The sequence below is a fragment of the Pleurodeles waltl genome, chromosome 4_1 (assembly GCF_031143425.1).
Source record: "Pleurodeles waltl isolate 20211129_DDA chromosome 4_1, aPleWal1.hap1.20221129, whole genome shotgun sequence".
Lineage (NCBI taxonomy): Eukaryota > Metazoa > Chordata > Amphibia > Caudata > Salamandridae > Pleurodeles > Pleurodeles waltl.
In genome coordinates this window covers 252,842,191-252,869,547 of record NC_090442.1, presented here as the reverse complement: position 1 = coordinate 252,869,547, position 27,357 = coordinate 252,842,191, and the positions used below count along the sequence as shown (strand labels likewise).

The window sequence follows — 27,357 nt, the reverse complement described above, 5'->3', positions numbered from 1 at the left end:
GGGAGTTGCCGACGAGCTTCCTTGGCAGGAGTGCCCCTCCAGCATGGTCAGGAACAAAGGGCAGCCCTCGCTACAGATTAATAAAATGGATAAATATGCGGTGCTGAGAAAGACAGGGGGGCCCGTGGTGCCTGACAACGCAGGGGGCACAGGAGATGGACATGGGCTGCTCGGGCAAACAGTCCCTGGGCGCAATAATGGCAGCCATTCAAGACCGGAGGGGAGCGTTGGAACCAAAACTAGAAGCAGTGACGGTGGATGTTACCCTTCTCTGAGCGGATCTAAAGAAAGTCGTAGAGAAGGTGACCAACGCAGAAGCGGACATTGCCCGGTTACAGTCTATATCTAAGAGGCTTGAAGACCAGGTACAATTTCTCACTGCGGAACACAAGAAAATAGTGGCACAACTGGAGATCAGGAGGGAAGGGCCCGGAGAAACATCATCAGAGTGGTTGGGGTGCCAGAGGGCGTTGAGGGCCCAAATGTCAAGCTTTTTCTGGAGACTCTGATCACAGACTCCTTGTGCCCTAAAAGGCTAAGTTCTTCACTGTTGAGTGGTCGCACAGGGCTCTGGTCCCGCCTCCGCAACAGGGGGCACCTCAGAGGACCACCCTCGACCCACTGCAGATACTACAGAGTTCGAACATTGGTGGTTCCTGGCTCTGACTGGGGGCGCAGCAGGCCCAGCGCTTCATTAGAACTGGCGGGAGGTTCAAAGCTTGTAATGTACATTGGGGGATTGTTTTGAATTAACTATTGGCATAGCTAAAGGTGAAGGCAAGGAAGGGTGGTGCTAGCCCACCCACGCAGGAGTTTGAGATGTTTTGGGCGACAGGCGCCCTGCTGATTTGCAGGGGGCGCTTGGGGGCAGTTTAAAGCTTGCTATGCGGGGTTGCAGGGTGGGGGGAGTTTTTGTTTGGGGATTGTTGATCTTCTGTTTAAAAACAAAGAGAAAGAGAAAAAGAAAAAGAGAGCCCCGCTGCCTCAACAGAACTGCACTCCTCCCTTGGCCTGGCGGACATGTGGAGGGAAAAGAATCCGGGGAAGAGGCAGTTCACTTACTCCTCAGTTCCCCATAGCAGCTCGTCAAGGCTGGACTATCTATTCACGATATGGGCTCATGTGGGTAGGTTTCGGGAGGCAGCGCACTACTCAAGAGGGATCTCAGACCATTCCCCTGTAGGGGTCAACCTGCTGGGCTCTTCACAGTCCTACTCTCTGCCGCCTCGACTTGACACTTGGCATTTGAGAGAAATCCTTTGTCGATAAAAAGAAGGAGAGGACTACCCAATATTCCAAGGAAAATCTAGGATCCGTGGACTCTGCGTGTACTATGTGGGAATCCCTTAAATCTGTACTTAAGGGCCACGCGCAAGACATGATAGGTGGCAAGAAAAAGGAACAAAACATGCAAGCCGTAAACCCTGAGTGGGAAACCGCAGCCCTTGAGGCCCGCTGGGAGACAGACAGAGGGTGATCTTCACAGGCTACGTCTCAAGCGCTATGAGCTGCACACCTTCACTGAACAGCATGCTCAAGCGTACGCGCTGGCGACTCAGCATCAACTGTATGAGGTGGGTGACAAAGCCAATAAACTGCTGGCCTGGTTAGACAAGAGGGACCATGAACAATCTTGGGTCAGGGAGGTACAGTCTAAAGATGGTGCCCTATGTGGGTCCAACGAGTCCATAGCGGAGGCCTTCGCCGCATACTATGAGGAGGTCTATACCTCGGTGACTCGGATGACCGATGAGGACTGTGCGGACCTCCTGCAGGACATCCTGCTTTGGGAGCGCTTGGAGGAGGAGGGGTGAGTTGGACGCTGAGCTAGGAGGTTACCGTGGCATTACTGGGGCTCCAGTCGGGCAAAGCAGTGGGACTGAATGGACTCCCGATGGAGTTGTTTAAGTATCTGGGGAGCAAGGTAGCAAAACGTATGTTGGCACTGTTTGAGGAGGCAAGGGAGGAGGGAGTGTTGCCGCCTTATCTGCGGGCCACGACTACTGTATTGACCTCAAAGAAAGATAGACCCTCCCCCTGAGATGTGCGCATCCTATAGGCCCATCTCCCTTCTCAACGCGGAGGTTAAGGTCCTGGCGAAGGTCCTGGCAACCAGACTGCGCGCGATTGTTACTAAGCTGATCCATCCGGATCAATCGGGCTTTATGCCATCCAGATCCACTCGCTTGAACTTGCAGAGACTATACGGGGTCTTGCACATAATGGAGCACCATAATAGAGAGCAGGCGGCGCTCCTAACCCTCGATGCTAAAATGGCCTTCCATAACATGCATTGGCCTTACATTTCTGCAGTCCTTAGGAGAGTCAGAGTGGGCCCACGATCGCTGGCCTGAATTAGACTGCTCTATCGAGAACTGGTGGCCCAGATGCAGGTCAATGCGGCACTGTCACGGCCCTTCGCCTTGCACAGGGGCACACAACAGGAGTGTCCGCTCTCCCCGATCCTCTTCGCGATGGCACTTGAGCCCTTGGCGGAGTGGATTAGGCAGGATCCCCTGATTCGGAGCATCGACTCGGTTGCAGCATGGAAAGAACGTATCTCCCTTTACAGAGACTATATTCTGTTATATGTTACCCGACCCAGATTGCCCATCAACAGGATCACGCAGGTATTTCACGCATTTGGGGACCACTCCGGCTACCAGATTAATTGGGCCAAATCAATGGTGTTCCATCTGGCTGCCCCCCACCCCCACCCTGCCCCCGGGTTGCAATGTGCCGATCTCCACGGACAGTTTTAAATACTTCAGGATATATGAGACTAGGAATCGGGAGCGCTTTCTCCAGGAAAACCTGCAGCCCCTGCTTGACAGATTCCGTGGGGATGTGGCTTATTTGAACACGTTGCCTCACTCTCATGGGTAGAGCAGCCCTCTACAAGATGATGACTCTGCCCCGCCTTTTATATGTTTTTCAGAACACCCCTTACAAGATACCGGTAGAGGGGTTTCACTGATTAGATCGGGACATTCGACTGCTGCTATGGAATGGTGGAGGATCCCGTGTGGCGTTGCTGAAATTGTAACTCTGGTGTATGAGGGTGGACTGGCTATTCCTGACCCTCTTCGTTACTACTGGGCGACACAACTGGTGACTGTTAACGACTGTGCCTTTGCTGACTTGGATGACCCGGCGTTCCGGGTGGACAGACAGATGATGGGCAGGGGGATATGAGCAGGCCCTCTACGCCCCTGCGAGTGTGCCAACACTGCCTGTGCACACTGCAAAGCTGGTAAGGACGTGGTGTGATGCTTCCCGTTTCCTTGGTTGGGGAACTACCTTGACGGCTCGGACCCCACTGTGGTGAAGTGATCTATTGGGGGACCTGAAGATCCTGGGTGGGTTCCGCAGGTGGTCTCTTTCGGGGATTGAGCATCTGGAGGGGGATGTATGGCACTCCTGACATTCGAAGTCCTTCAGCAGGAATATGCTGTGGCAGGAACAGAGCGGTTTAGATATCCAAAGCATGAGCAGTTGCCTGAAGCAGCCCCCCTGGAGGACTGCCTCTTGACGGAGCCTCTGGTGGCAAAGGCCATATCTCTATTGGTCAAGAAATTGCTGAATAATTCCCTAGACCTGATGACAGCCCTGCGCGCCAAAGGGAAGGTGGACCTGGGAGCATTGAACGACGAGGACTGGAAGGCTGCGAGGCAGGGTCCTAGCATTGTGGCGACCAAACCAAAACTCAGACTGATCCAGTTGAGGATTCTGCACAGAGCATATTATTCCAGGGTAGTATTGCACAAGATCGGCAGGGCACAGACCTTGCAGGGTTTGCGGCAATGCGGGTTGGAGGGCACCTTCTATCATATTATGGACGTGCCCTGTGGAAAAAGAAAAAAAAAAAAAAAACTTACTGGGAGGGGGTTGCCGGGGTGGTGGCCCGGGTGATTTGGAGAGAGGACCCGTTAGACCCCAAGCTGCTTCTACTTCATGTGGCGGAGAGGAGCACTGGCCGAAACAGCAAGCATTGTGGCTGGCCATAGCAGCAACAGTAGCCAAACGTAATATAGCGCGGGCGTGGAGTGCAGAGTATCCGCCAAGTATAAGTGAGTGGAAGACAGACCTGGACTGGTGCTGGGGGGTGGGTGGGCCTACAGATGTACGGTGTGACCTTTGGTGGGCTGGTGGAGGGCTTCGGACCGGGCTGTACCTGACTATGCGAACGGGGGGGGCTGGATGCTCGACCGACATGTTACACCCTCGAAATTTGACACTTGCTGAGATTGGTTTCTGAGTAGTAGATAAATAATGGGTCTTTTATTGCTGTATGCTATATTGTACAATTGCTGTTTCGTTGTTAAATAAAAAAGATTTAAAAAAACAGAGAGAGTAGTTAGTCTCATCAGATACTGCTAAGACAGGGGCCTGGGCAGATGAGGAGGACCTACCCTTCCTCTTGGAGACCCTCTGCACCAACCCCCTGGAAGGATAAATGGGCCTACTGGTGTCCCCTCACCCCCCCTTCTCACTTCCATGAGTGCTCCCTACAGAACTGGTGTGTTCCCCAGCTTCTTCCTGACCGCCCCCAGTGAAATCTAGGTCTACCCTATCTAAGACTGGATGATCAGTCTCTACCTCCAGCTCTTCCTGGCCTGCAGTGCTCTGGCTATCAGCCTGGGGGAGCAATCCATGGAGTAGATGTGTGTTGGGATTTTGCCCTTTCTTCAGCTTCCTAGAAGCACACATCTCCCTCAATTCCTGAAAGGTTAGGCCCTCATACTGACAGTCTGGGGCCTGAGCTGTGTTTTGTATTGAAGACATTTTCCCTAGAGTAGTGTGGGTGCATCTACCTACTGTAAGTAGCTAGACTTTCTTAAAGTTTAGAGAAAGGGTTATGCCAGATACCCAACTTACCTAAACTAGAAGCCTAACTACTAAGTGTAGTGTAACCTATAGGCTAGTGGTGGACTTTCCTGTGTAAAGTTACCAGTAACAGAGTGGTAAGGCACCTGCAAGTGTCTTATCCCACCACTGCACTACCAATTTAGAAAGCTGGCCTCAAGTGTGATGGACACCTATGGTGTTTGCACCTTATACCAGGTCCAGTCAATCCCTATTGGTTAGTGAACAGTGCCTAGAAAGCCAGGACTCTAGTGTTAGCTGTGTTGAGCAGCCAAGACCTATCTAGGAAGAGTGTAAAGCACTTGCAATACCACAGTAGTCACACAGTAACTTCTCACAAGAAAGGAACCAAAAGATGTTGCAAAGATAAAGGTACTTTATTACCGTGGCACTGAACTAGATTAATTATAGGCAGCCCCCCAAACTGGAGGTAAGTATGCACTATATACACACACACATGGTAAGAATTAGGAATTAGCATAGAAAAACAACAAGCATTGTCAAGAAATAGCAGAAAATAGCTAGGGTCCTATGGCGGGCAAACCATATACTAAAATAGTGGAATGCGAAGTTAGGTCCCCCACCCAAGGATGTGGAGTAGTTAGTAGGTAGCTGGGAGAATGTGGAACGTGGACCCCAGGTAGACGGTGGAAGATTAAGGCCAGCTAGGGAGCCTAGGAGAAGCAGTGGAGTCCCTGATGTGCAGAAGCTGTCCCACGCCGGTCGCAGATGGGTCAGTAGTCAGGAGGAACACCAACAAGCCATGGCAAGTGCAAATCTGTACAGAAGAGGATTTGTAGAGCTGAAGAGGACCAGCAAGGTACTGTGGACTCGACCATTGGAAGTGAGTCCGGAATGACCCCCAGGCATCAGGAGAGCCAGCAGAACCAGTCGTAACCCCCACTGGCAGCAAGCACAGTAAGTTCCAGTGAGGCCCAGTCAGCACACCTGGAGAGGAGTCCCACATCGCTGGAGAAGGTGAGAGGAGAGTCCTTGCAAGAATGAAGTGCAGGAGGCCGGGGCTACTTGAATCCTGAAGATCCCTTGGAGCAGGAGTCAACAAGCCTTGGCTGCCACAAGAGTCGTGGTGCACAGGGATTCTATCCTACAAGGAGAGGCAAGGTTCACCTTCACCCAAGTTGGACAGAAGGCAGAGAGGACCAAGAGGTCCACTCAGAATCACTACCTGGTTTGGAGGATCCACACAGTTCCAGCAGAGAGCAGATCCCAGCAGCTGAACGTTGTTGCCTTCAGTGTCTGCGGATGCTGCAGTGACTCCTTCCCTCCAAGGGAGATTCATTCTTGCTTCTTTGGTGCAGCTGAAGTCTTTCCGCCCCCAGAGGATGCACAGCCCTGGAAATGTTGCAATTGCTGGAAGGAGCCGGAGAAACTATGTTGCAAGGCGAGATCGTCTCAGGAGTTGCAGGCTTGTTTAGTTCCTGTGAAGTCCAGCAGCGGTTCCGGTGGCCAGGAGTAGAAGAGGTCGATGCAGAGGTGTCCTGGTGGAGTCTTGCACACCAAATCTGAGGACCCACCTGCAAGGGATTCCCTATATAGCCCTAACAGGGCAGGCTTGGTCACTCCGCAGGGAGAACACCTATCAGAGGGGGTCACTGACGTCAGTCACCTGTCTTAAACAACCAGATGCTCTCAGGGGCCTCTGCCCATCTTGTTTCCAAGATGTCAGAATCAAGTGGCCACCTGGAGGAGCTCAGGGCAACACCCATGGGTTATTGATCACTCCCCTTTCCTTTGTGTGGTTTCACCCCAGAGCAGGGAGCAGGGGTCCCTGGACTGGTGCAAACAGGATTATGCAAGGTGGTCAACAAATTTGCCTTTCAAAGCAAGCAGGTGGTGTGGGAGGCTACCCCTCCCCAGCGCAGTAACACCTATTTCCAAGGGAAAGGGTGTTGCATCCCCTTTCCCACAGGAAATCCTTTGTTCTGCCTTCTCCTGCTTGAGCTGTCTGAGGGACTGCAGCAGGTTGGGCTGCTCACAAACCCTGGAAGACTGGTAGGTGCAATACTTGGGGGGGGAGGGGGGTCCTCTAAGAAGCCCCCAGAGTGGGTGGAATCATGACACCAAGACTGGCATTAGTATTGGGGTATGATTCCGACATGTTTGATACCAAACCTGCCTAAGTTTGGAGTTACCATTATATAGCTAGACCACAGGCAGTGGGTGACCTTTGGCCGGTACACGGGTAAAATGGCTTCCCCACACTTGTCCAGTGCACTGGAACTGTAGTTCGTAGGAGCACCTCTGCTCATGCAGGGGTGCCCTCACACAGGAACCTACACCTTGCCCTTTGGGCTGAAAGGGCCTACCATAAGCGTGACTTACAGTGGCACTGCAAGCCTTTCCCACCTCACCTGATGGGAAATACCTAGACCACTCCCTTCAGGAACACCCCCAATTGCCTTACCAGTCCCTCTGGCACTCACCCAGATGTCTGCCTCCTTTGCAAGCACTCTGGAGTAAGAGAGCTCACACCCTGACAGGTGTTGGCGCAGCCCTGAAAAACAGCACCGAAGCAGGTGCACTGACAATCAGATTGAACAGCCCTTCAGAATGGTCTACTGTGCTACCCTTCACCCATCCTTCCGGTGCCATGCAGCAATACTCCACAAACCTCACCCTAGCCCCCCGCCCCTCCCCCAAAAACTGGTGGGACAGTTTCTTACTGCCCCTTAACTTCTTTTTGTATTCCTCAGGGGTGAAACCTTTATTGGGGGGGGGGGGGGGGGGGGGGGGAGAATACTCGTTCCTGTCACTCCCTTCACAGGCCAGTAGTGCATCCCTCCACTCCTAAGGAATATAGCTTCGCAAGCCAGTCCACCAATCCTTCTCAGGGATTCTGTGCGCTACCAAGCCCACCTTATATTCCCTCAACCACTGACATGTGTCTTCCCCCTTCTGGAACCTAGGTACCAGATCTGTGGCATGTGGGATTGTCGCTGCCACTGCACTCAACATTGCTGCCAGCGCTGGACTCCACCTGAAACATTTGTGAGTCCAGACCTTTCAGACCGCGCTCAACAGTGAGTCTCTTTGGCAAAGGCCCTCTCTGCCTATGCCATCCTCTCTTGGACTAAGGTCTTCTCTACCTCAGCCCTTCTCTCTTCCATAGCCAGCCACCCCAGCTGTAACCTCAGGTCCCTCTCTGCTGGCCTATCTATAAGCTTATCAGGCGACTAGGAATGGGAGGCGACACTGTTCCTAACACTGGACCCAGCAAGGGACTCCCTATCAATGGGGCCTTCACTGTCAACTGCCGTCCCTGCCCGGTCATTCTCATCTTCCTGGTCAGTCTCTTCACCGCTCACTAGGGATGAGGTCTGGGAGCCCTACAATTGGGAACCCTCACTACAGTCAGGATCCTCTGGGTATCCCCTAAGAACACTCCCCCAGGGCATATGTCACAAACTTTTAAAAGAAAAATTCAGAGATCTCACAAGGTCTCCACTCTCCAGCAGTTCTAGTGTTCGTGTGCTCTTTTTTTGGTTCTTGTGTTTTTTTTTCCTCTCTCTCTCACACACACACACGTGACACTATGTACACCAAAAAGGAAATATAACACCCAGTTATATAAAAATAAAATGTATTGTACAAAACATAATTAGACCAAACCCAACATGTCAGTAATACCCTGCTACACAAGCAGTTGTCAGAACATTACTCAGTTACTATTACTCTGCAAAAGCCAGCAGTAGTCACATAAAACACATAGTTTACTGGTTAGCCTGCAACATAAACAGTAGTCAGGTCACCATGGTTAATGTAAATGCACTTATGGTAAATCACACAGCATAAGTGTCACAAGAACATCGGGAATGCCCATAAAAAGGAAACGTCAGAGGAACACATTTTACCATTGTGAATGCACATAACATCCACCATTCTTATGTGGCATAGATCAGCCCAATCATTACCAGGGCTACCATGCCGTAGGACAAACGGGGACATCCGTGTCCGATCCTATCGCTCCTATGCTCAGAGCTCTGTGGGGCGCAAAATGACCCCCAGCAGCACAGGACATCCGTCGAGGCCTCCGTCCTTCCCGCAAGGTACTGTCCCCAAGAATCAAGGCCCCTGCGATCCCCAGAATATGCCCTGGGGTAGAGAAGCAACAGAAAACACCCACACCTCAGCAGGAGGCAGCTCCACTCCTCACACGGGGGCCGCCTTCAGCTAGAAGAACCTCCTGACTAGTTTCAGGAGGCGCGCGCGGCTTCCCACATCCAGGGAGATGGTGTGCCTCCCTCTCAACACAGTGGTCCAGCCTTCAAGCCTGCTCGGCCGCCTCAACTGCCCAGCTGGCGGCACTCCTTTTACTCCGGGAGGCTGCTTTGCCTCCGGGCGACCAGCGGCAGTTGGGGGCGCTCCTCCTGCACGTGTCTCGGCCATGGCTGCTCCTCTTGGCCTCAGGCGGCCCTCGGCAGCAGGACTCCCACACATGGAGAGACCCGCTGATGCAACACTCAGGCTGCAGCGGTGAAGCACCCAAAGTAGGTGTCTGTCTGTGCCCTGGGGGCACTTTCCTCAGCACTCCTTAACCCAGGGGCACCAACTGAAGGCGCACTTCGTTCTCATTGGCTCCTCGTGACTTGCCTGGGTCGCAGTAGTGATCTTTCACCACGGGGCAGCATAGATGCACTCTTTCACACACTTTAAGCAAATAAAAGGGCAAAACACCCTTTATGCGCTACGCTCCCCAGCAGGAAAAAACAGAGGTAGCGCTATCCTCGTGCTCAAGTAAAAAGAAGATGATAAACACCACGCTTCCCTCACGCTGGGGAGGCAGAGAGTAAAGCGCTCTTCTAGCGCTGCGTTACAGGGAACAGGGGCCTCAGCACCCAGTCACTGGAGACAGCAAAAGGGAGCACAGGGGGGCAGGGCCCAAACAAGCAGGACAGCAGAAAGAGTTGCAGTCACTGGCAGTTCCTACAGGTGACCCAGATCAGCACAATAGCAGCAGTTCAAGGCGGTTCCTGATGAGTCCCTCCAGCAGCATCATGTTTCCAGTTCAGTAGTCCATTCATGTCTTTTCCATGGGGAAAACCCCCTGTACTTATGCTCAGTTTTCAACAAGCTTTTACAAAAGGGAGAAGAAGAGGTTCCAACCAATCCTGACTGGTTCTAGGAGTGTCCCCTCACTCCTCCAGGACAGGCTCCAGACATCAGTGGGGGGAGTGGGGAGGAGGGGTAAACAAGCCCTTTGGGTGAGGCCAGGGCACAGCCTTTACAAATGCAGGTGTGCCCCGCTGTTTTGCTTCACTAATGACCGATGAAAACATGTGCAAATGATTTGCCACTGCAATATACACAGCAAATATATGCATGTATATTATAGTGCAAAGCTAATAATTAAAAAATATGTATCACCATGAGGCAAGGGCATCACTGCTTCATCTCCCTCCTATTTAGCGTCAGATCACCAGAATCGATCGAGGAGAGAGAGATCAATTATCCTCACTGGAAGGATGACACTCCAGCGTCCTGGATATGCCTGAGATCTGCAAACACACTCTGTCCCCGGTCCATCTGGGCTCGGCCTCTTATACTTTCAACAAACAAGAGGAAAACTCTTGACCGCCCTCTCACTGCAGAAGTGTATTTATTCAAAAAAATGCTGATGGCTTTAGACCAGCTTTGAAAATAACACGTCTGGACTTTGCCACAATCCCAAGGTGCTAATTCAAAACAAGACCATTCCCTGCTGTCTTAGTACATTCTTATCAGCACATTGTACAATGCGGAAAACTACTTACAGCTTTTAACGTGGCGGTGGCTAATGCTAAAATAAAGTCAATAGGCAAATTTAATCTGGTGGTCACTAATGTGACGGTGTGCTGCTAGACTAAGTGCAACATGGAGTCAGTGGGCAAAACTCATGTATCAGTACATTACACCTATTTGACCAATGTCTCATACCCTACGTTCCTAAAAAAAAAAAAAAATAATAAAGAACACCTTAAGCAAATTACGTATGCATTGTACACAGCAACATAATGAAATGACAAGAGTAATCACTATAAAGCAATGGAAGTGGGATTAAGTTATTGATATTTTAAACAGTTAAACCAGGCACACTTACAATAAAAAAAGACTGAAGCTTATAATCTCTGATTGGCATAATAACTGTCTCTAGAATAACAAGTTGGTATAGAATTAGATGGAAACATGAGTCCTAATCACGTAAAGGTACACAGTCCACCTGTAATGTTTGCTGGAATGTAAGTAAAAGTGAGGTTCCCATACGAGAACGGTCAGCCAACTGGCAACTTAAACATGCTTAATGTGACTGGCAACAGTCACCAGGTGATAACAAGCCATGTTGTTTGTTCCATTAGAATTGCAATCAAACAGGTTGATAGACCATCCATGGTATTCTGCATTATTCCCGTGCAGAACTTTGATCTGTGAAGCACGATTTGTATCACAGGGATCCATAGGTATTGCCTTTCAAAAGCAGCAGGAATGTTGCGCAACATGATTATCAATCATGTTCAGGTTGGGGGTGCTGTCCCTCCTGACCACACACGCCCGAAGGGAGACCACACAGCACACTTATTTATGGTCAGAGGCAAGTCGTAGTATGATCTGTAAAAGAAACAAGTATGATCTTTCTTGCAAATAACATTTGTCAGCTGAAATATGCTCCCTTTTCATTGCCTTGTTTTATGATCAGCAGAACATTATTAGAGCCCTTGGCTATAATTTCTGCAGGTTCTGGAGGGCTTTTTGGGGATTCCACCAACACTTTAGCATCAGGGTTTTTGTCAATTGAGCCAAAACCTCCGGTCTCTTGTACTGTCAGAACGGCTGGGGCAGTCCCCTTCCTCACCAATCTTCCATACACTGGACTTATAACAAGTTGGACAATTTTGTAAGCATGTAGGTCAAGACCTGCAGATTCTGGTGTGGCTCTGTGAGGAGCTGAAGCTCTAGGTTTTATTTCCCAGTACACAATGGAGTTGGTGACCACATGTGGTTGTATCTAAGTTAACATTGTCATCAGGGCAGTTTCAGCATTTGGTAATGGTCTGTTATTCAGAATCTGGAGGGCTTCAGTTAAATGTTCTCTCTACTTTTTCAAAGTCCCATCAGATATTTTTTTAGTCCAAAGCCCCAGGGACACTACTGTTCATCTCTGCTTTTGCCACCTGCTCCAATCTACTTATTGTCCCTGGATAGTTACATGCAACACAATGTCTCCTTTGAGACTGTCCACAAGTCTAAAGCCTGTTGAATTATTTATTTTGCCGAATCAAAAGCACACTTCACCCCATCATGTTTTTTTCTTGTCACTTTATACCAAAGGGTTAAGAGTTTACTCAGATGAGGGTCATGCTGTTTCCAAAAATCAAACAACCCCACAAATCAGTGTGTCTCTTGCTTAGTGTGAGAAGTAGCAATCTCCAAAATCTTTTGTTTTACCGGTAGCAACACCTCTCCATGTCCTGGTCACATTGTACTCTGCAAAAGCTCTGTGAATATATTGTTAACATCCTTAACTTCTTGCTGGGTGTAATCTTTAAAGAGATTATTTCAACTCCTGCCAATTTCTGCGGGCTACTCTGTATTTTCCGTCTAAATATTGGCTGAGCACGAACTACGTTCTGCTCATGCAGCTCACACTGGCCCCCACCTTTTTTAACCTCCATTACTGGAATGTGAAAAATCAGATTTCCCTGCGATGGCTTGGTAGCTATCATCCTTATCTTGTAACAACTTACTCTGACAAGACAGCATAGTTACAGTATTTTTTGTATCAAGTTGTGTCTTTAATTTCTGATTTTTATATTCTGTTTACATCTCTCATGCATTTATCTGTAATCAGACAAAAGTATCCAAACTCTCCTGTCAAGAACAAAAGGGTCATCATTCCGTTCAAAAAGCACCTTTTTTAAAACATATATGTGCAGTTATTAATTCTGTTTTCTCCAAGCACCCATCCCAAAATGTAGAAAGTCCTGATAAAGAAAACATTTGCGAAGAAATCATAAGGCATTTTAATTTCACATACATTTTCAGACATGGTTTGCGGTGCTTCCTTTAACTCTCTGAATAAACACATATTTTCACTTTTAAATCGTACACTTTCAACTTCCAACCTCCCTTTAGACTGTCCAACTACAGCAAAATGTTTTTGCTTCACTAATGACCAAGCTGAAAAAAAACTCATGCACTGACAGAAATCACTGCAATGCGCTTCTTAGTCCAAAGAAGACATTTATTATTTCACTGCGCAAGATTTGTAAAAGGAGATTAGCATGCTGAAAAGCACATGTTGAAAAATAGTCACAGCAATGAAATGAAAACATGTACAAATGATTCTCCACTGCAATATACACAGCAAATATATGTATCTATATTATAATGCAAAGCAAATAATTAATTAAACAATATGCATCACCATGAGGCAAGGTCACAACTGCTTCATCTCCCTCCTATCCAGCATCAGATTGCCAGATCCCAGAATCGATCAAGGAGAGAGATCACTTATCCTCACAGGAAGGACGACTCCAGCGTCCTGGATATGCCCGAGATCTGCAAATACTCTGTCCCCGGTCCATCTGGTTGCGGCCTCTTATACTTTGAACAAACAAGAGAGGAAAATTCTAGACCTCCCTCTCGCTGCAGAAGTTTATTTATTCAAAAAATGCTGATTGCTTTAAGCCAGCTTTTAAAATAACACGTCAGGACAAAATCCCAAGGTGCCAATTCAAAACAAGACAGTTCCCTGCCGTCTTAGTACATTCAGCCTAAGCCCTTGGTGGGAAATTACACGAAAAAAAAAAATGTGTGCACATTGTACAATGCGGAAAACTACTTGCAGCTTTTAACATGGCAGTGGCTAATGGTAAAATAAAGTCAATAGGCAAATTGAAGCTGGTGGTCACTAATGGGACGGTGTGCTGCTAGGCTAAGTGCAACAGGGAGTCAGTGGTCAAAACTCACTTATTACACCCACCTCTCCTTTTCTCAGTCCGGGAAAAACTTTCAACATGCAGATGCACCTCTGTGACACCTCCACCCTCCATGTGTATAGGCTGTCTGAAAAGTAGGCACAAAGTTTATTTGTCACGCTGCCCCAGACGTGGACTGGAGTCAAGCTGCAAAACAATAGTCATAAGCACAGAGAAATGTTCACTTTCTAAAAGTGGCATTTCTATAATCAGAGATGTGGAATTCCTATCGCCCGACGCCCGGGACATCTTGTTTGGGGTCAAGGGCAACAAGTTTTTTAAGTTTACTTTGTCCTTGGGACAAGTAGGCCCAACCCTTTGCAGCACAAACCCTTTGGCTGCCTGTTTACAGAGTGGAATTCTCTGCAGTTGAGGTAATGTGTTTCCAAAAGATAATGCTGTTCAAACTTGTATTTATGGTTCATTATTTGAAAGCCTTCATTATTAGGGTGAGTGCTGTAAATAAATGTTTTAAGGTCACACTTCACTACTGACGTTGGTTCCAGTACAAAAAAAAAAAAAACATGTATACACATGCTTGAGAAGTTTAGGCTATGAGGCTAAGTATAATGCTCCAAGAATGCTCTCTGATTAGATGCAAATGAAGCGTCATTTAGTAAGATGTGTGTATGCATGCTACTATTTCCCAAAAATATTTCTAATGGAAAATCAGTGTAACCATTTTCAACACGTTTATGGGAAGCATGAAAATAAACAAACACTGACAAAGCCAACTGATCTGACATTTTTTATAAGTCTTTTAGTTTCATTAATGTGTGTCTTGTTTTGACATGGCTTTTGTAACACTTTATTGTTGTGGGAGCTTACAGGCCCTCAACATTGTAACAAACACTGGCAAAACAAACCCAAAAAGTTTTTGAACTCTAAAAGCACACGTTGCCACTAGTGGCATAACAAAGGCCCCGCAGACGCCCTCCAGGGGGCCCCTTCAGCACAGCACCTGCCCTGAGTGAGTCTGGAGAGGGGGCTCCTACATGTTCTTTGCAAAGGGGCACCCTCCAGTTTCGTTATGTCACTGATTGCCACTGTAGTTCCTGACACTGAACAAAACTACTTTGTGTGCCAATATGCTCCTTGTGGAAGAGCAGAATGCAATCACTCACAGTAAAGCCAGCCAAAAGAGAGAGAAATAGAAGTTTAATAAAAACAAAATGTATTTCTTAACACCAGACCTAATTAGGGACCAAGACCCACATGTAGGTAGCTTTTTGCATGTCGCAAACAGCGACTTTCGCTGTTTGCGACGTGCAAAAAGCACAAGCACATAACCTGGTTACCGAATCGCAAAACGGGTTTGCGACTCGCAATTAGGAAGGGGTGTTCCCTTCCTAATTGCGACTCGCAGTGCAATGTAGGATTGTTTTGTGACTGCGAACACGGGCGCAAACCAATCGCAGTTTGCACCCATTTCAAATGGGTGCTAACACTTTCGCAAACGGGAAGGGGTCCCCACGGGACCCCTTCCCCATTGTGAATGTCACTGTAAACATTTGCGGACCCCTGCCTGCTCTGAAAAAATGAAACGAAAACGTTTAATTTTTCGTTTTTGTAATGCATCTCGTTTTCCTTTGAGAAAAACGGGCTGCATGACCAAAAAAAACAAAAAAAAAACTGCTTTATTGAAAAGCAGTCACAGACATGGTGGTCTGCTGTCTCCAGCAGGCCACCATCCCTGTGAGGCCCGCCATTCGCAAGGGGGTCGCAAATTGCGACCCACCTCTTGATTATTTATGGAGGTGGGCATTTGCGTAGCCCTTGCGAATCACAGATGGTGTCAGGGACACCATCCTACATTCGGATTTGCGACTCGCAAATTGCGAGTCGCTCTGACTCGCAATTTGCGGGGTCGCAAATCTGAACCTACCTACATGTGGCTCCAAATTCTTAAAGAAAGTCACAAAAGTGCACCCATGGTATATGTCGTACCCCTATAAAATATTTGTGAACTTTATTTTAGCACGGGTAAATACGATGTGTAGATTTGCTCATGTGAAAACCTATTGAGCATTTGCAAGTTCATTTTCCCTCCAGCCACTTTCTTCCCAACCCTGGAAGAAGTTCTAATTCTGCCATTGTCAGGAGTAAATGTCCAACCTTTCTTATTATGGGAAAATATTAGAGAGAAGCTGGTGAAAATCTTTAAAACATGCAGGTTAGTAGGTTTGCAGACTCAAAGGCATTCCAGCCCTGGAACTATTGCTTACTGCTTCCTCCAGCCCCAGTATGCAGATCTGCAGAAAGGTGGCAAAATAAGGAAATTGCTACAGTAGGGATTGAAACTGCAAGTATTCAAGCCCTACTATGGTAGTAGCCCTGGCATAATCAGAGAGGCTATTATCAGAGCTCTTACATAATGAGATTGCTGCCATAATTTGTCGCCACACTACATGGCACCAAAGGGACAAGTAAATCTTTTTACAGGACAAGTAGATTTGAGAAGCAACCTGTCCCCTGGACAAGTAGATATTTTTAATAAATTCCACACCCCTGATAATGGTAATAAAAAAATCCACCTACACCAGTAAGCAGCATTTCTCACTACCATTACAACCATAAATCCACCTACACCAGTAGGCAGCATTTCTCACTACCATTACTACCATACTAAACATGCAAACGCTACCCCTCATAGCTCAGACAATACTACCTAGACATACTGTAGGGCATTTCCAATGCAATCTTATGAGCAAGGCAGCACTCACAGCAGTGAGAAGCCAAATAGGCTGTTTGTCACTACCAGGACAGGCCATACAACCAGGCACATTTCCTGCCTTTTACTCACACAGTACCCTGCCCACAGGGCTAGCTAGGGCCTACCTTAGGGATGACATATGTAGTAAAAGGGGAATTTCAGGCCTGGCAAGTAAATTTAGATGTCAGGTCCCTATGGCAGTATACTGCGCACACAGGCCCTGCTGTAGCAGGCCTAAGACAGGTTTAAAAGGATACTTCTTTGTGGCAGATAATGACACATGCTATGTCCTCTGAAGGTGGTCTTGCAAGAATTATCCTAGTGCAACTCTTCAAGGGTTTAAGGAAGTACCCAACAGCGAAATCTTGACTATTACAGTAGTCTGAAGACTCCATGTAACAAAACAAAAAATTTAAAACTGTATACGGACTAACAGTGTAATAAGAATTCATCATTAAAGGCCTATTGGTTTTAACATATGATTCTCACAATAAATAAGCAGATGGAACCTATGGCACTGGACACCGGCTCATTAAGAAAAAGTAATGAGTCTTAAAACCTTTATCATTAGCACATCATCAAAACCAACTCAGACCAACCATAAAAAGCATGAAATTTATCACAAGATGGACATCAAGCAAAGAATCAGCAAAAATACTAATACCTATAATATTACTCTTGGTCAAACCGCGTAGGACGGCCTAACAATGACTATCACTCACAGTTCAAATCTTCGACCCCAGGGGTTTATTCAATGGGGAAACCAAACCCCTTGCCTACTACAGTAATTTGTAAGAAGAACCTGTGTAACACATTATCTATTTTCAGGCATGTTTCACAGTGTTATAACAATTCCTCCTTAATCCACCCACTCTTAAAACTTTAGACTTATGGCCTCCAACATAACCCATATCTATATTTTGAAGTACTTGTAACAATTTCTCCTCTGAGTGTTGTCCACACCTTTGCTCACCAAGATACCTCTCCTCTCGTAAGCTGGTGTTCCCATACTTTCAAGGTATGTTGGTCCCCTCCTCTCTCCTCACGATGCTACCCATACTTTCTGATGGGGTGTACCCCTCTCAATTAGCCGTTTTTTTCCTCTTGATTTCCTCCATGGGACTGCTGCTCACTTGTTTTCAGAATCTGCTTGCTTTCCTGTCACACTCATGATGCAGCTGTTTCTTAGGGCTTTGCCCTCTGAAAATGGACACTGCCCACGTTGGGGCTGCTACATCCAGCTCCTTATCAGGGTAGCATTCTCTCCTTTCAAGGTGCTGTCCTATCATTCTGCTTCTTCCCCTCAGGTGTTTTTGCCTCTGGATTCCCCACTGTGCCTCACTAAAATATACATACTCTGTATGGTGCTGTTGTTACTCTGAGCTCTGCCCAATGCCTCTCGGGTACTGTTCCACCTAAGAAAATCCTCTCATCTGTCTGCCTTTCATGAGTGATGAGCACTGTCTGGGAAATCCTTTGCAGTATGCTACTTTCTTCATATATGTATGGTGCTGTTGTAGCTAGGGGTGCTGTCCCCGCCACATGAAACCTCTCCTGGAAAGTAAATTTCACTGATCTCTCTTCCTAGTGACACCTCTCAGTGTACTGTTGTATTTCTAGTACTGCTTTCTAAGGGTGTTGCTACCCTCGCAACGTGGTGTTATTTCTCAGCTACTGCCTCTTCCCTGTGAAATAGGGAATCAGGATACATGATTCAGTCTACCTTCTCAGAGCGCTTATGTCTCTTTATGATATTGCCCACTCTTAGGTACCACCCTGTCTCTATTGCCTTTTAAGCTGTCCTCCACTCAATCTGCTCCACCCTCAAAATACTGTTCTGCTTTCTTCTCAATGTGCTGTCCTCACACAGGATTCTGCCCCACCCTTGAAAATCCTCTCTTTAGGTGCAGCTATTTGCGACACTGATAGTCCCCTGAAAGCACTACTGCTCCTTTGAAATGTTTCTAAATACTTTCTGTGAAGCCTTTCTCAGGATACTGTTCTTGCTTAGGAGCGGTCTCTGTGTGCCACTGTCCTGTAATATACCTTATGGTGTTATCCACTCACTCTCACACTCTGGGGGTACTGCTCTGACTTCCTTTTCTGTGGTGCCTTGTCTCAGTGGTGCACTGCCTCCCGTCTGTGAAATACCTTTCTAGAAGCAGCTGTCCCTCACCTCGTTTCTCAATCCTAGGGACAGTTCTCTGTGCACTGTTGTTACTGGAGATGTTACTCTCATAGTGCTGCTGCTCTCTCTTTTGTGCTGTTTGTTAAGGTGCTTCTACTTCCTTCTGAAACACCTCTCAGGTCACTGTTCTTTCTTCCTATCAAGGTGCTGCACTTGCTCAGAGTCCTGCATCCTCTACTACCTTCCAGACTGCTGTCCTTTCCATCTGCAATTCTTATGTTACTGCTCCCCTCATGCCACTGCTCGTCTTTTAAATGCACTCAGCTGACTGCCCCATGCACTTAGGTTGGTCAGTCTTTATGTACATATCTTTGCCATGTTTTCTCTTTGAACCTTATTCGTCCACTGATTCCACTGTTTCACATAGTTTAGCTTTCATGCAGCGTGCTTTGTGTCCTAAAACTATTACTGTTCTGATTATGTGTCTAACAAACAAGGATCCATGTGTTGTTACTCGAACCCATTCCTTAACTCAATTAGCCTTTTGTGTATGCAAAACATATATGTGATTATAAAAATCTAACACGCTCTTTTCACATTTCATTTGTAAATCTGTTAATTGTATTCGTTGTTTTTGACCTTGTAATTCTCAATATCTTAGCCAATGGATGGACAGGGGAAGGCAGTGCTATGTCTGGCCACCCATCCCTGGACCGTGTTTTACCTCCCTTCCAATGATCCACTAGCTATCTTTCCCTTGACATTACCTCCAAACCTATCCTTTGTCTCTCCAAACAACACTCTCCTATCCACCCATCCCTTGTTGTTGCCTGCCCATTCATCTTGTCTACCATTCACCCCTTGGCTTTAAAGCGTCAAACATTTCACATTTTAAATTAAGGACAGGGCGGATATTATTGCCTGATTTAAGAGACTTGCACACTAAATTCTGATATCCAATAACAAGATGCACACTGATTTAAATCCCTTTCATGAAAGCATGTTTGGGCTCCTAAGGCAGCAAAGCTGGTTAACATGCTATCTGCGGTAATCTGTGTAGCCTATGGGATATGCTTACATCCTAGCACTGCTAGCCTGGCTCAGTACATCCTTCTGAGGTCGGCAAAAGGATCACCAATTATGCAGGGTAACAAATCCATCTGCTGAACAGAGTGAGAGCAGCACTCGCTCAGGGCCTTCAGTTCCTTCTCTGCTGCCTCTGATCGCACCACCATCAGCATCTGACCCGGTAAGGGTCTCGTGTGCTGCTGGTCTCCCAAATGCACCCTCCCACCCCTTTCCTCGTTCAGTTTCTCCGTCCCAACTGAGCAAAGTTTTAGGCTTGTTGTGCCTCTTGGATAATCATGTTTCTGGAGTCGAGCTGAAGTCCGCTTAGCTCAGTGGAAGTTCCGCGCCAGTCAGGCCCTATTGTCCTTTTCACAATCATTAAGACCCTCCCTCGATGGGCTTGGTATTATCATGAAATTAGGGGAGTAGGCTAATGTTTTATAGCACCAAAAGGGTGGGTGGGACTACCCCGGCACTTCCTATTTTCCTCTCCTGGTTGAGGTGGATTCCACCTCAAAAGTGAGAACGGTGGCACCTACAACAAGGATAATGATATCTACTGATAAGTAACCAGGCATTTGTGCTAAAGCACCCAAAAGAACGGGTATTGCATTCGGACAACGGTCGGAGTGCGTGGACTAAATATTGTCGGTGACCATTTACTGCACGCACTCGCAGTAGAAGAAATTAAGCCAAATCAGTATTGTTGTATGGGCAGCTTGCTAAAAAAAAAGAAATAAAAAAAAAAACAGCATTCAAATACACTCATAATATTTCGCCATCGCTCATCGTTCCCCTCCCTTTCAGAGATTAACAAAAGCAGCCGTAACAGGGATATAGAAGTCACTTGAGCACTACACTAAAAAGCAACAGGCTGTGCCGGACAACAAAAATCCTTCCCCAATAAAGAAAATGACAAGATTGTGGTCACAGACGCGTGATTTAGCTAGTTCTGTCGTATTAATGGGAACGAAAAAAAAACCTTGAGTTAGAAAGGATGGTAAAATGTACAGAAGGTTAACACAAATACTTGTTGTAGTCATATATTGCAAATTAAATGGCTTCAGGAACTTAGACGAGGGTCGCAAGACTTCATCGATTGGGGAGGGACGGTCTCCGAGCTACCTGAACCGTTAGGTCCGATGACGCAGTTGAAGCGTTTGAAGGGTCCGATTAACTGGCGGCCCCGCCACGACTTGAAATCCTGCAGCACCAACTGCTTGAGGTAGCCCATGAAGGCGGCTGCAAATCTGATGAATAAGGAATTAATACACCGCCAAGGTGAAATAGTTATTAGGCCGCACGAGAAACCTTCGACGCACCAAAGCTCAAGCTTCGCGCCAAAGGGCAACGTCTCTCGCGAGACTTATTCAGTATCTTATCTCAGAGCTGCGTTGTCTTCCGTCCTCCTTGTAAGTTTGGGCATCACCATGGAGCGCCCCACCTTCGGTAATGTAATAACCGTGGGATGAAGAAAGCACGTTCAATAGAACCTTTGCACGTTTACAGACGTATTCTTTCAGTAAGATATCGTAATAGTGTACACACTTATGACGCTAAAACATAAATAATTGATTCTGTTTGGAGATCGTTTAGATGTAATAAATAAAGCACATAGTGAATTTTTGATGTAGTTTGGATAAATAAAGCACGTGGGCAGTGAATTAGGCCACTGGGTTGTTTCTGTTCCGCAAGCCTCTTACGTTTTATTGTATCTACGAATTTACACCGAAATGTTTCTGCAAACCTAACAGTCCTTCTTCTGTGTTTTGCAAGGGAGAAGTGGTTGCTAGGTAACGGTTGCGTTGTCATCTCTAGTAAACAGGCTGATGCACCTGCAACCTCCCGCAGTAGTGGCTCTGTCAGAGATCCCTTGACTCCGGGCTCCGTTCATTTGGACATGTACAAATTGGATCTGCCCGTGGACTTGAAGGAAGCGTCTGTGCTGGAGAGGCGGAATAATGCGGAGCAGCAGAGGCAGAACAGGGTCTTCAACAGCAAAGTTCGGATCATCGGGGTGAGGAGTTAGAGGCAGAGTTTAGTAACTACGTCCCAGAGGCAATTTCTGCCCAGGGAGGCCATAATGCTGCTTGTATTATTGTACTTCAGATGGAGTCATATGGTTAATCGCAGTATAACATGTTTTCATATATTTGCGTATACATACCTGTTTTCCCTAGGATAATTTAATTGGCATTGTGCAAATTTGAATTTCCTAAGAAGCCAAAACTACAAGTACATCAAATGTTAAGACAGAAGACATTTCATGCTTACAGTCGCGTCCATTTATGTAGCGCTTAAACTCCCAAAAACACAAGGGTGCCATCTGACTGGAGACTTCCCAATTCATGCTTATATGTTAAAGTACGTTTATAATTAAATATTGAAAAACGCGCATCTCAAAATCTTTCAGACAATTTTACTTTTCACATCAACCAGTGTACATTTTTAAAACAGCTAGGTATTTTATTCGTTTATATGTTTAAAACTATGAGCGATGTACACCCCAAATAAAGAGTAGCCATGTCAACTTGTTGTATGTTAAAAGTAGGGCTCCCTATTTTATGGTATTTGTGACATTTCCATCAGTATTTATCCATGTTTATTTTTGGTTTATGTTATCTGCATTTATCCATATTTATTTTGGGGTTTGTTAAAACATGAAGGGGAAACGTATATTTTCATATTATTTAACCTAAAAAGGTATAACCTTTCAATATAATCAGTGATTACTAAAGACAGAATGAGTGTTGTGTGCCTTTGAATAGAAATCTAATCAGAGTCTCAGTTTTGACCGATATTACTAATTTGATTTGCATGTAACAACAAAGAATTCATGTCTAATGTGATCACGTGTAGTGTATGAAGGCCCTAAAAGATGCCTGGGCATCTGCACTAAAGGGGTTATTAGGTCTACACCAAAGAAAAATATAAATTTACTAATGCATAAAGTAATCAATAGAACATAGTCTTTGCTTTCACCAATAATCATGGTCAATGGGATCTCTACCCCACTTAGGGTGTCCACCTGGCATTGAAGCAAATTCTGGACAGGACTGTAAAAATTCAGGACAAAGGGTCAAAATTCAGGACAAAAATTCAGGACACAAATTCAAGAACAAACGTCAGTTTTACAGACACACACAAGAGAGGTCATGCCTCACTTTGTTGTCAGTGCATTTATGTACTGTCCGTTTTTTAACATAGCACTATTTATTCACTGTGGTCTTTTTGTGATTGCCTCCTGGTATGCTAAATTCAGGTGTCACATTACGTCCTTGTTCAGTAGCGTAGGCCAATTACCAAGGCCATCACCCCTACCCAAATCTACTGATTCTTTCTTGAAGAGAAAGTAACAGCAACATTTTGATTATGTTTCTGAACATTTTAAAACCCCTGGCAAACAGTTTGGGAAACATTAAGGTAATAAACCTTATGCTAGTTTAAACAAATTTAACAAAAACATCTGGCTTACCCCAACCGCCCATGGATTTTCAACCTATTTTTTTTTTAAAGAGGCAGGGCAGATGGTGTGTGCGACAGTCTCACACCTAATGTCAGGATGTGAGGTACCCACAACTTGTCTGTAGTCTCACAGCACTAGACTGTATATCTTGGACTACATTTATCCCAGAAATGGGAGTCCGGACTACCAATCAAAGATAATAGAAAAGGAGGATGAAATTGAGATCAAATGGGAGATCCACGGCAAGTGATTCAAAGGGTTGTTGCTCAGAACTGGATATATAAGGAAGAGAAGAACAAGGTGGGACAATTCCTAAAATCAGACAAGATGGGTCCACCAAGACTATCAGAAGGTATTGGGTACCTGGGAAGTTGTCTCTGCACACAGGTGAGAAACAGAAGAGACACTGTCAAGTGGTTGAAGAAGCAACACCCATCCACCTTGGCAAACTCTTCTGGTGCAATGGTCTGCTGTTCATGCTTGTGAAGGGTGAGCAAGGGCTAGACCCCTTGCAAGGTTGTGCAAGGCAATTGGCGGCTTTGTCCATGCCTTTAAATGGTTTTGAAATTGAGCAAAGGCCAAACTAGTGATCTGGGTTATCCCTAAGTGTCAAGTACACATAGAATCTTCAAAATATTTGGGATGTAAATTGCACAAACAAACTGTAAAAAAAAAAATATATATATAATTAGTGTTTCCCCTTTATATACAATTAGATCTCAGATTGAACTGGGAACCAGTTACCTTTCGATACCTAGTGATTAATATTTACCATTCTCCCACTGATTTCCAGGATGAAAATCTCAGCAGAGCGTCACGGTCCCTCCAAGCCCTGTTTGCTTTTAGGTCTTCTCTTCTGCTTTCAGTAGTGAGCCAAGTGGCACTAGTGAAGATGGTGTGCTACCCCAATGATAGTATTATTTTACAAACCTTCCCCTGCTTGTCCTTCCTTCCTTCTTCAGATATGCCACACATCTGATTTGGTTGCTGCGGCGCCATCGGGTAGCTCTTTCCACTATAAAACTACCTGTAACTGCTGGTGGATTAGGTCTTTTGGACTTGGAATGCTACTATTCAGCTGTACAGGTCCAATGGATTGCTCGTTGGCCTTCTGCCCACCTCCTTGCATGAGATGGGGTTTATCAGTAAAGACTTTTAAGGAAGGCTCAATGCACTGCTCATTGTTTCCTCCTGACCATTCTACAGATCACCATCCGGGGTTATCATGCACGGCTTTCTCTTGCCTTGCCAGAACCTGTAAACTCACTGACACGAAGAAACCCTGCGCTCCTGCACTACTTTTGATAAGCCTTCCCACTCGCACAAGACAGCTGTGCTCAGTGCAACTCCACCAGCGGCATGCTGCAGGTATCTTAACATTGGGGGATTTGTTTCTAGATGACGAGCTACTAAATTTCCAAACCCTAATGGCAGACTACCTTCTTCACCCAGGTCAACTCCTTACTTACAGCCACCTTAAATATTCATTAAATGCCCTATTTCATGTCTGCCACCTAGCACTTACCCTACAAGAGGTGTGCCAGAAGCTCTACACCATAGGAATTGGTGGCAAACTGATAGAATGAATGTATAGACTTTTCCTGCAACATGGAAACCACTCCAGGTCTTCTCGTCATACTACCTGGGTGATTGATTCGGCCAAACCTCTGCAAGGTACGGACTAGACTAAAATACTGGACTTTCCCCACAATGTATCCCACAGCTGTCATTTTAAGCACATTCATAGTGCTTCCTTGGGAATGCACTCCAGCCGTTGCTTGCCATTTGCCTTGTGGTTTGTAACTCACATTTTGTCGCTTTAACTTTGCTGGATTTATTTGTTTTAAGCTATGTAGCTTGAGTTCATTCCTTCCCTTGCCCAAACCTTATTTACAGTATTCTTCCGAGTGCTCCCTTTCTGTAAACGGGCCTGTAAATCTTGTTCTTATCTCATCACATTTGCTGTGCATTCAAAGAACAAAGTCAAATGTCAGGCTCTGGTTTCGGTGGGAACTTAGTTTTTACTTTTCTTTCTCTGACTTCAAGGTGAGAGGTTTATGCAACAATCTTGCTGGATACTGAGGTTAGGAAAGAGTTTTTTCTATCACATGACAACATTTAAATAAACTTCAGAACATATCAGAATTAGGAGTACAAATGAAGCACATTTTTGTTAATCCTGAACTGTGATGGAAACAAATACCGGTACCTTTATATGATTAAAATAAATCATTGTATTAGGTGATGCGATTTCCACACATCATCGTCTGTGCACAGTATAGTTTGATTTGAAAAACTGTACGTCTGTGCAAATGTAATGATCATTTCAATAAAAAATGTGTTGTCTGTAATGGCAGTGTGTTACCACACCATGCATACTCCACTCCACGCTGCTCTGCACCACTCCACACCACTGCACACTATTCTGTATCACTCCACTTTACACCACTCCATGCCACTGCGCTGCACTCTTCTCCATTCTGAACCACTCCACGATATGCCACTGCACTCTATGCTACTTAACACTATGCTTCTCTACTCTATTCTGTACCACTCTACTCTATGCCAATGCACTTTATGCCTCTCTACACCACTGCACCCTGCTCCTCTGTACGCTATACCACTCCAGTCTAGGCAACACCAACCTAGTTTGCACAACTCCACTCTATGCCACTCTGCAACACTGCACTATATGCCACTGCACTCTAAGCTACTACACGCTATGCTAGTGCACTTTACTCTGCAACACTCAACTCTATGCCTCTGCACTCTACATCAATACACTGTACGTCACTTTAATCTACTCTGCATCCCTGCACTCTATGCCACGGCACTCTACACCACTTTACTCTATGCCATCACACTCTATGCCACTCTGTGCAACTCCATTCTACCCTGCACCTCTCCACTCTAAGCCACTTCACTCTACTGTAAAACAATCTACTTTACGCCACTGCACTCTGTGCCACTGCATTGTATGCCACTGCACTCTAACCTGAACCTCTCCACTCTATACAACTGCACTCTACTCTAAAACAATCTATTCTACGCCACAGCACTCTACGCCACTCTGACCACTGCACTCTAGTTCAATGCACTCTACACCACTGCACGCTGACACTTTACTCTGCAACACTGCACTGGCCGCTACTATACTCTACACCACTCTACTCTGTACTACTATATTCTGCACCAATACACTCTATTCCACTGCACTCTATGCTACTCTACCCTGCCCCATGCCACTCTATGCCACTGCACTCTACGTCGGTGCACCCTAAACAGCTGCACTGTATGTTACTGCCCTCTACTCTGCACCACTGTACTCTGCCGCTGTTCTCTGTGCAACTCTACTCTACTCTGCTTCACTGCACGGACACTCTACTCTGCAACATTGCACTCTCCGCCACTGTACTGTACACCAATCTACTCTGTACTACTGCATTCTACACCACTGCAATCTATGCCACTGCACTTTATGCCACTCTACTCTGCATCACTCCACTCTACGCAACTGCACTCTACAACACTATACTCTACTCTGCACTGCACCACTCTACACTATGCCACTGCACTCTCTGCCACGCGAGTCTACTCTGCACTCTATGCCACTGCACCACTCTGCACTACTGCACTCTGTCACTCTACTCCACTGCACTCTATGCCACTCTGTGTCCCACGCCACTCCATGCTACTGCACTCTAAACCACTGCACTGTATGCCAATGCACTCTAAACAACTGCACTGTACCCCACTGCACTGTACTCTGCACCACTGGGTTCTACGCCACTGCTCCTATGCAACTCTACTCCAGTCCACACCACTATGCCACTAACCTTTAGCCATGCTGAGCAGCAGCCACTCTGGTGCATAACATGGCTAAAACACATTGGCAAAGCCAATAACTCTTACGTAAACAAGACCTATTGGCTTTGCCAATGTTTGTTAGTACTGTGCGGTACCGAGTGTCCTGAAAGTACTGTGAATGTGTAAGTCCTTATTTTAAATATGCATTCGATGCCTCATCAGGGGTAGTAAGCGCTATATAAATACAATTACATCATAATATAGGCTGCTACAAAATGCGCAAATATAGTTCTGTTAAATAAAAAAAGTGCTTCTCAAATTTGAATAATATAAAAAA

General features: G+C 46.2%; 2 protein-coding genes across 2 annotated transcripts in view; one reads left to right on the top strand and one right to left on the bottom strand.

The window, feature by feature from the left end:
• SMC1B (structural maintenance of chromosomes 1B) overlaps positions 1-21,056 on the bottom strand; it is a 2,375,007-nt gene extending 2,353,951 nt beyond the window's left edge. Inside the window, exon 1 of the mRNA XM_069228259.1 lies at positions 20,873-21,056. Within this exon, the coding sequence (XP_069084360.1) occupies positions 20,873-20,981 (109 nt within the window). The 5' untranslated portion in view covers positions 20,982-21,056. The remainder of the gene's footprint in view (positions 1-20,872) is intronic.
• A 136-nt stretch (positions 21,057-21,192) lies between these two features.
• Positions 21,193-27,357, top strand: part of RIBC2 (RIB43A domain with coiled-coils 2) — a 74,298-nt gene continuing 68,133 nt past the window's right edge. The window contains exons 1-2 of the mRNA XM_069228257.1: positions 21,193-21,269; positions 21,524-21,764. Coding sequence (XP_069084358.1) covers positions 21,648-21,764 — 117 coding nt within the window. The 5' untranslated portion in view covers positions 21,193-21,269; positions 21,524-21,647. The remainder of the gene's footprint in view (positions 21,270-21,523; positions 21,765-27,357) is intronic.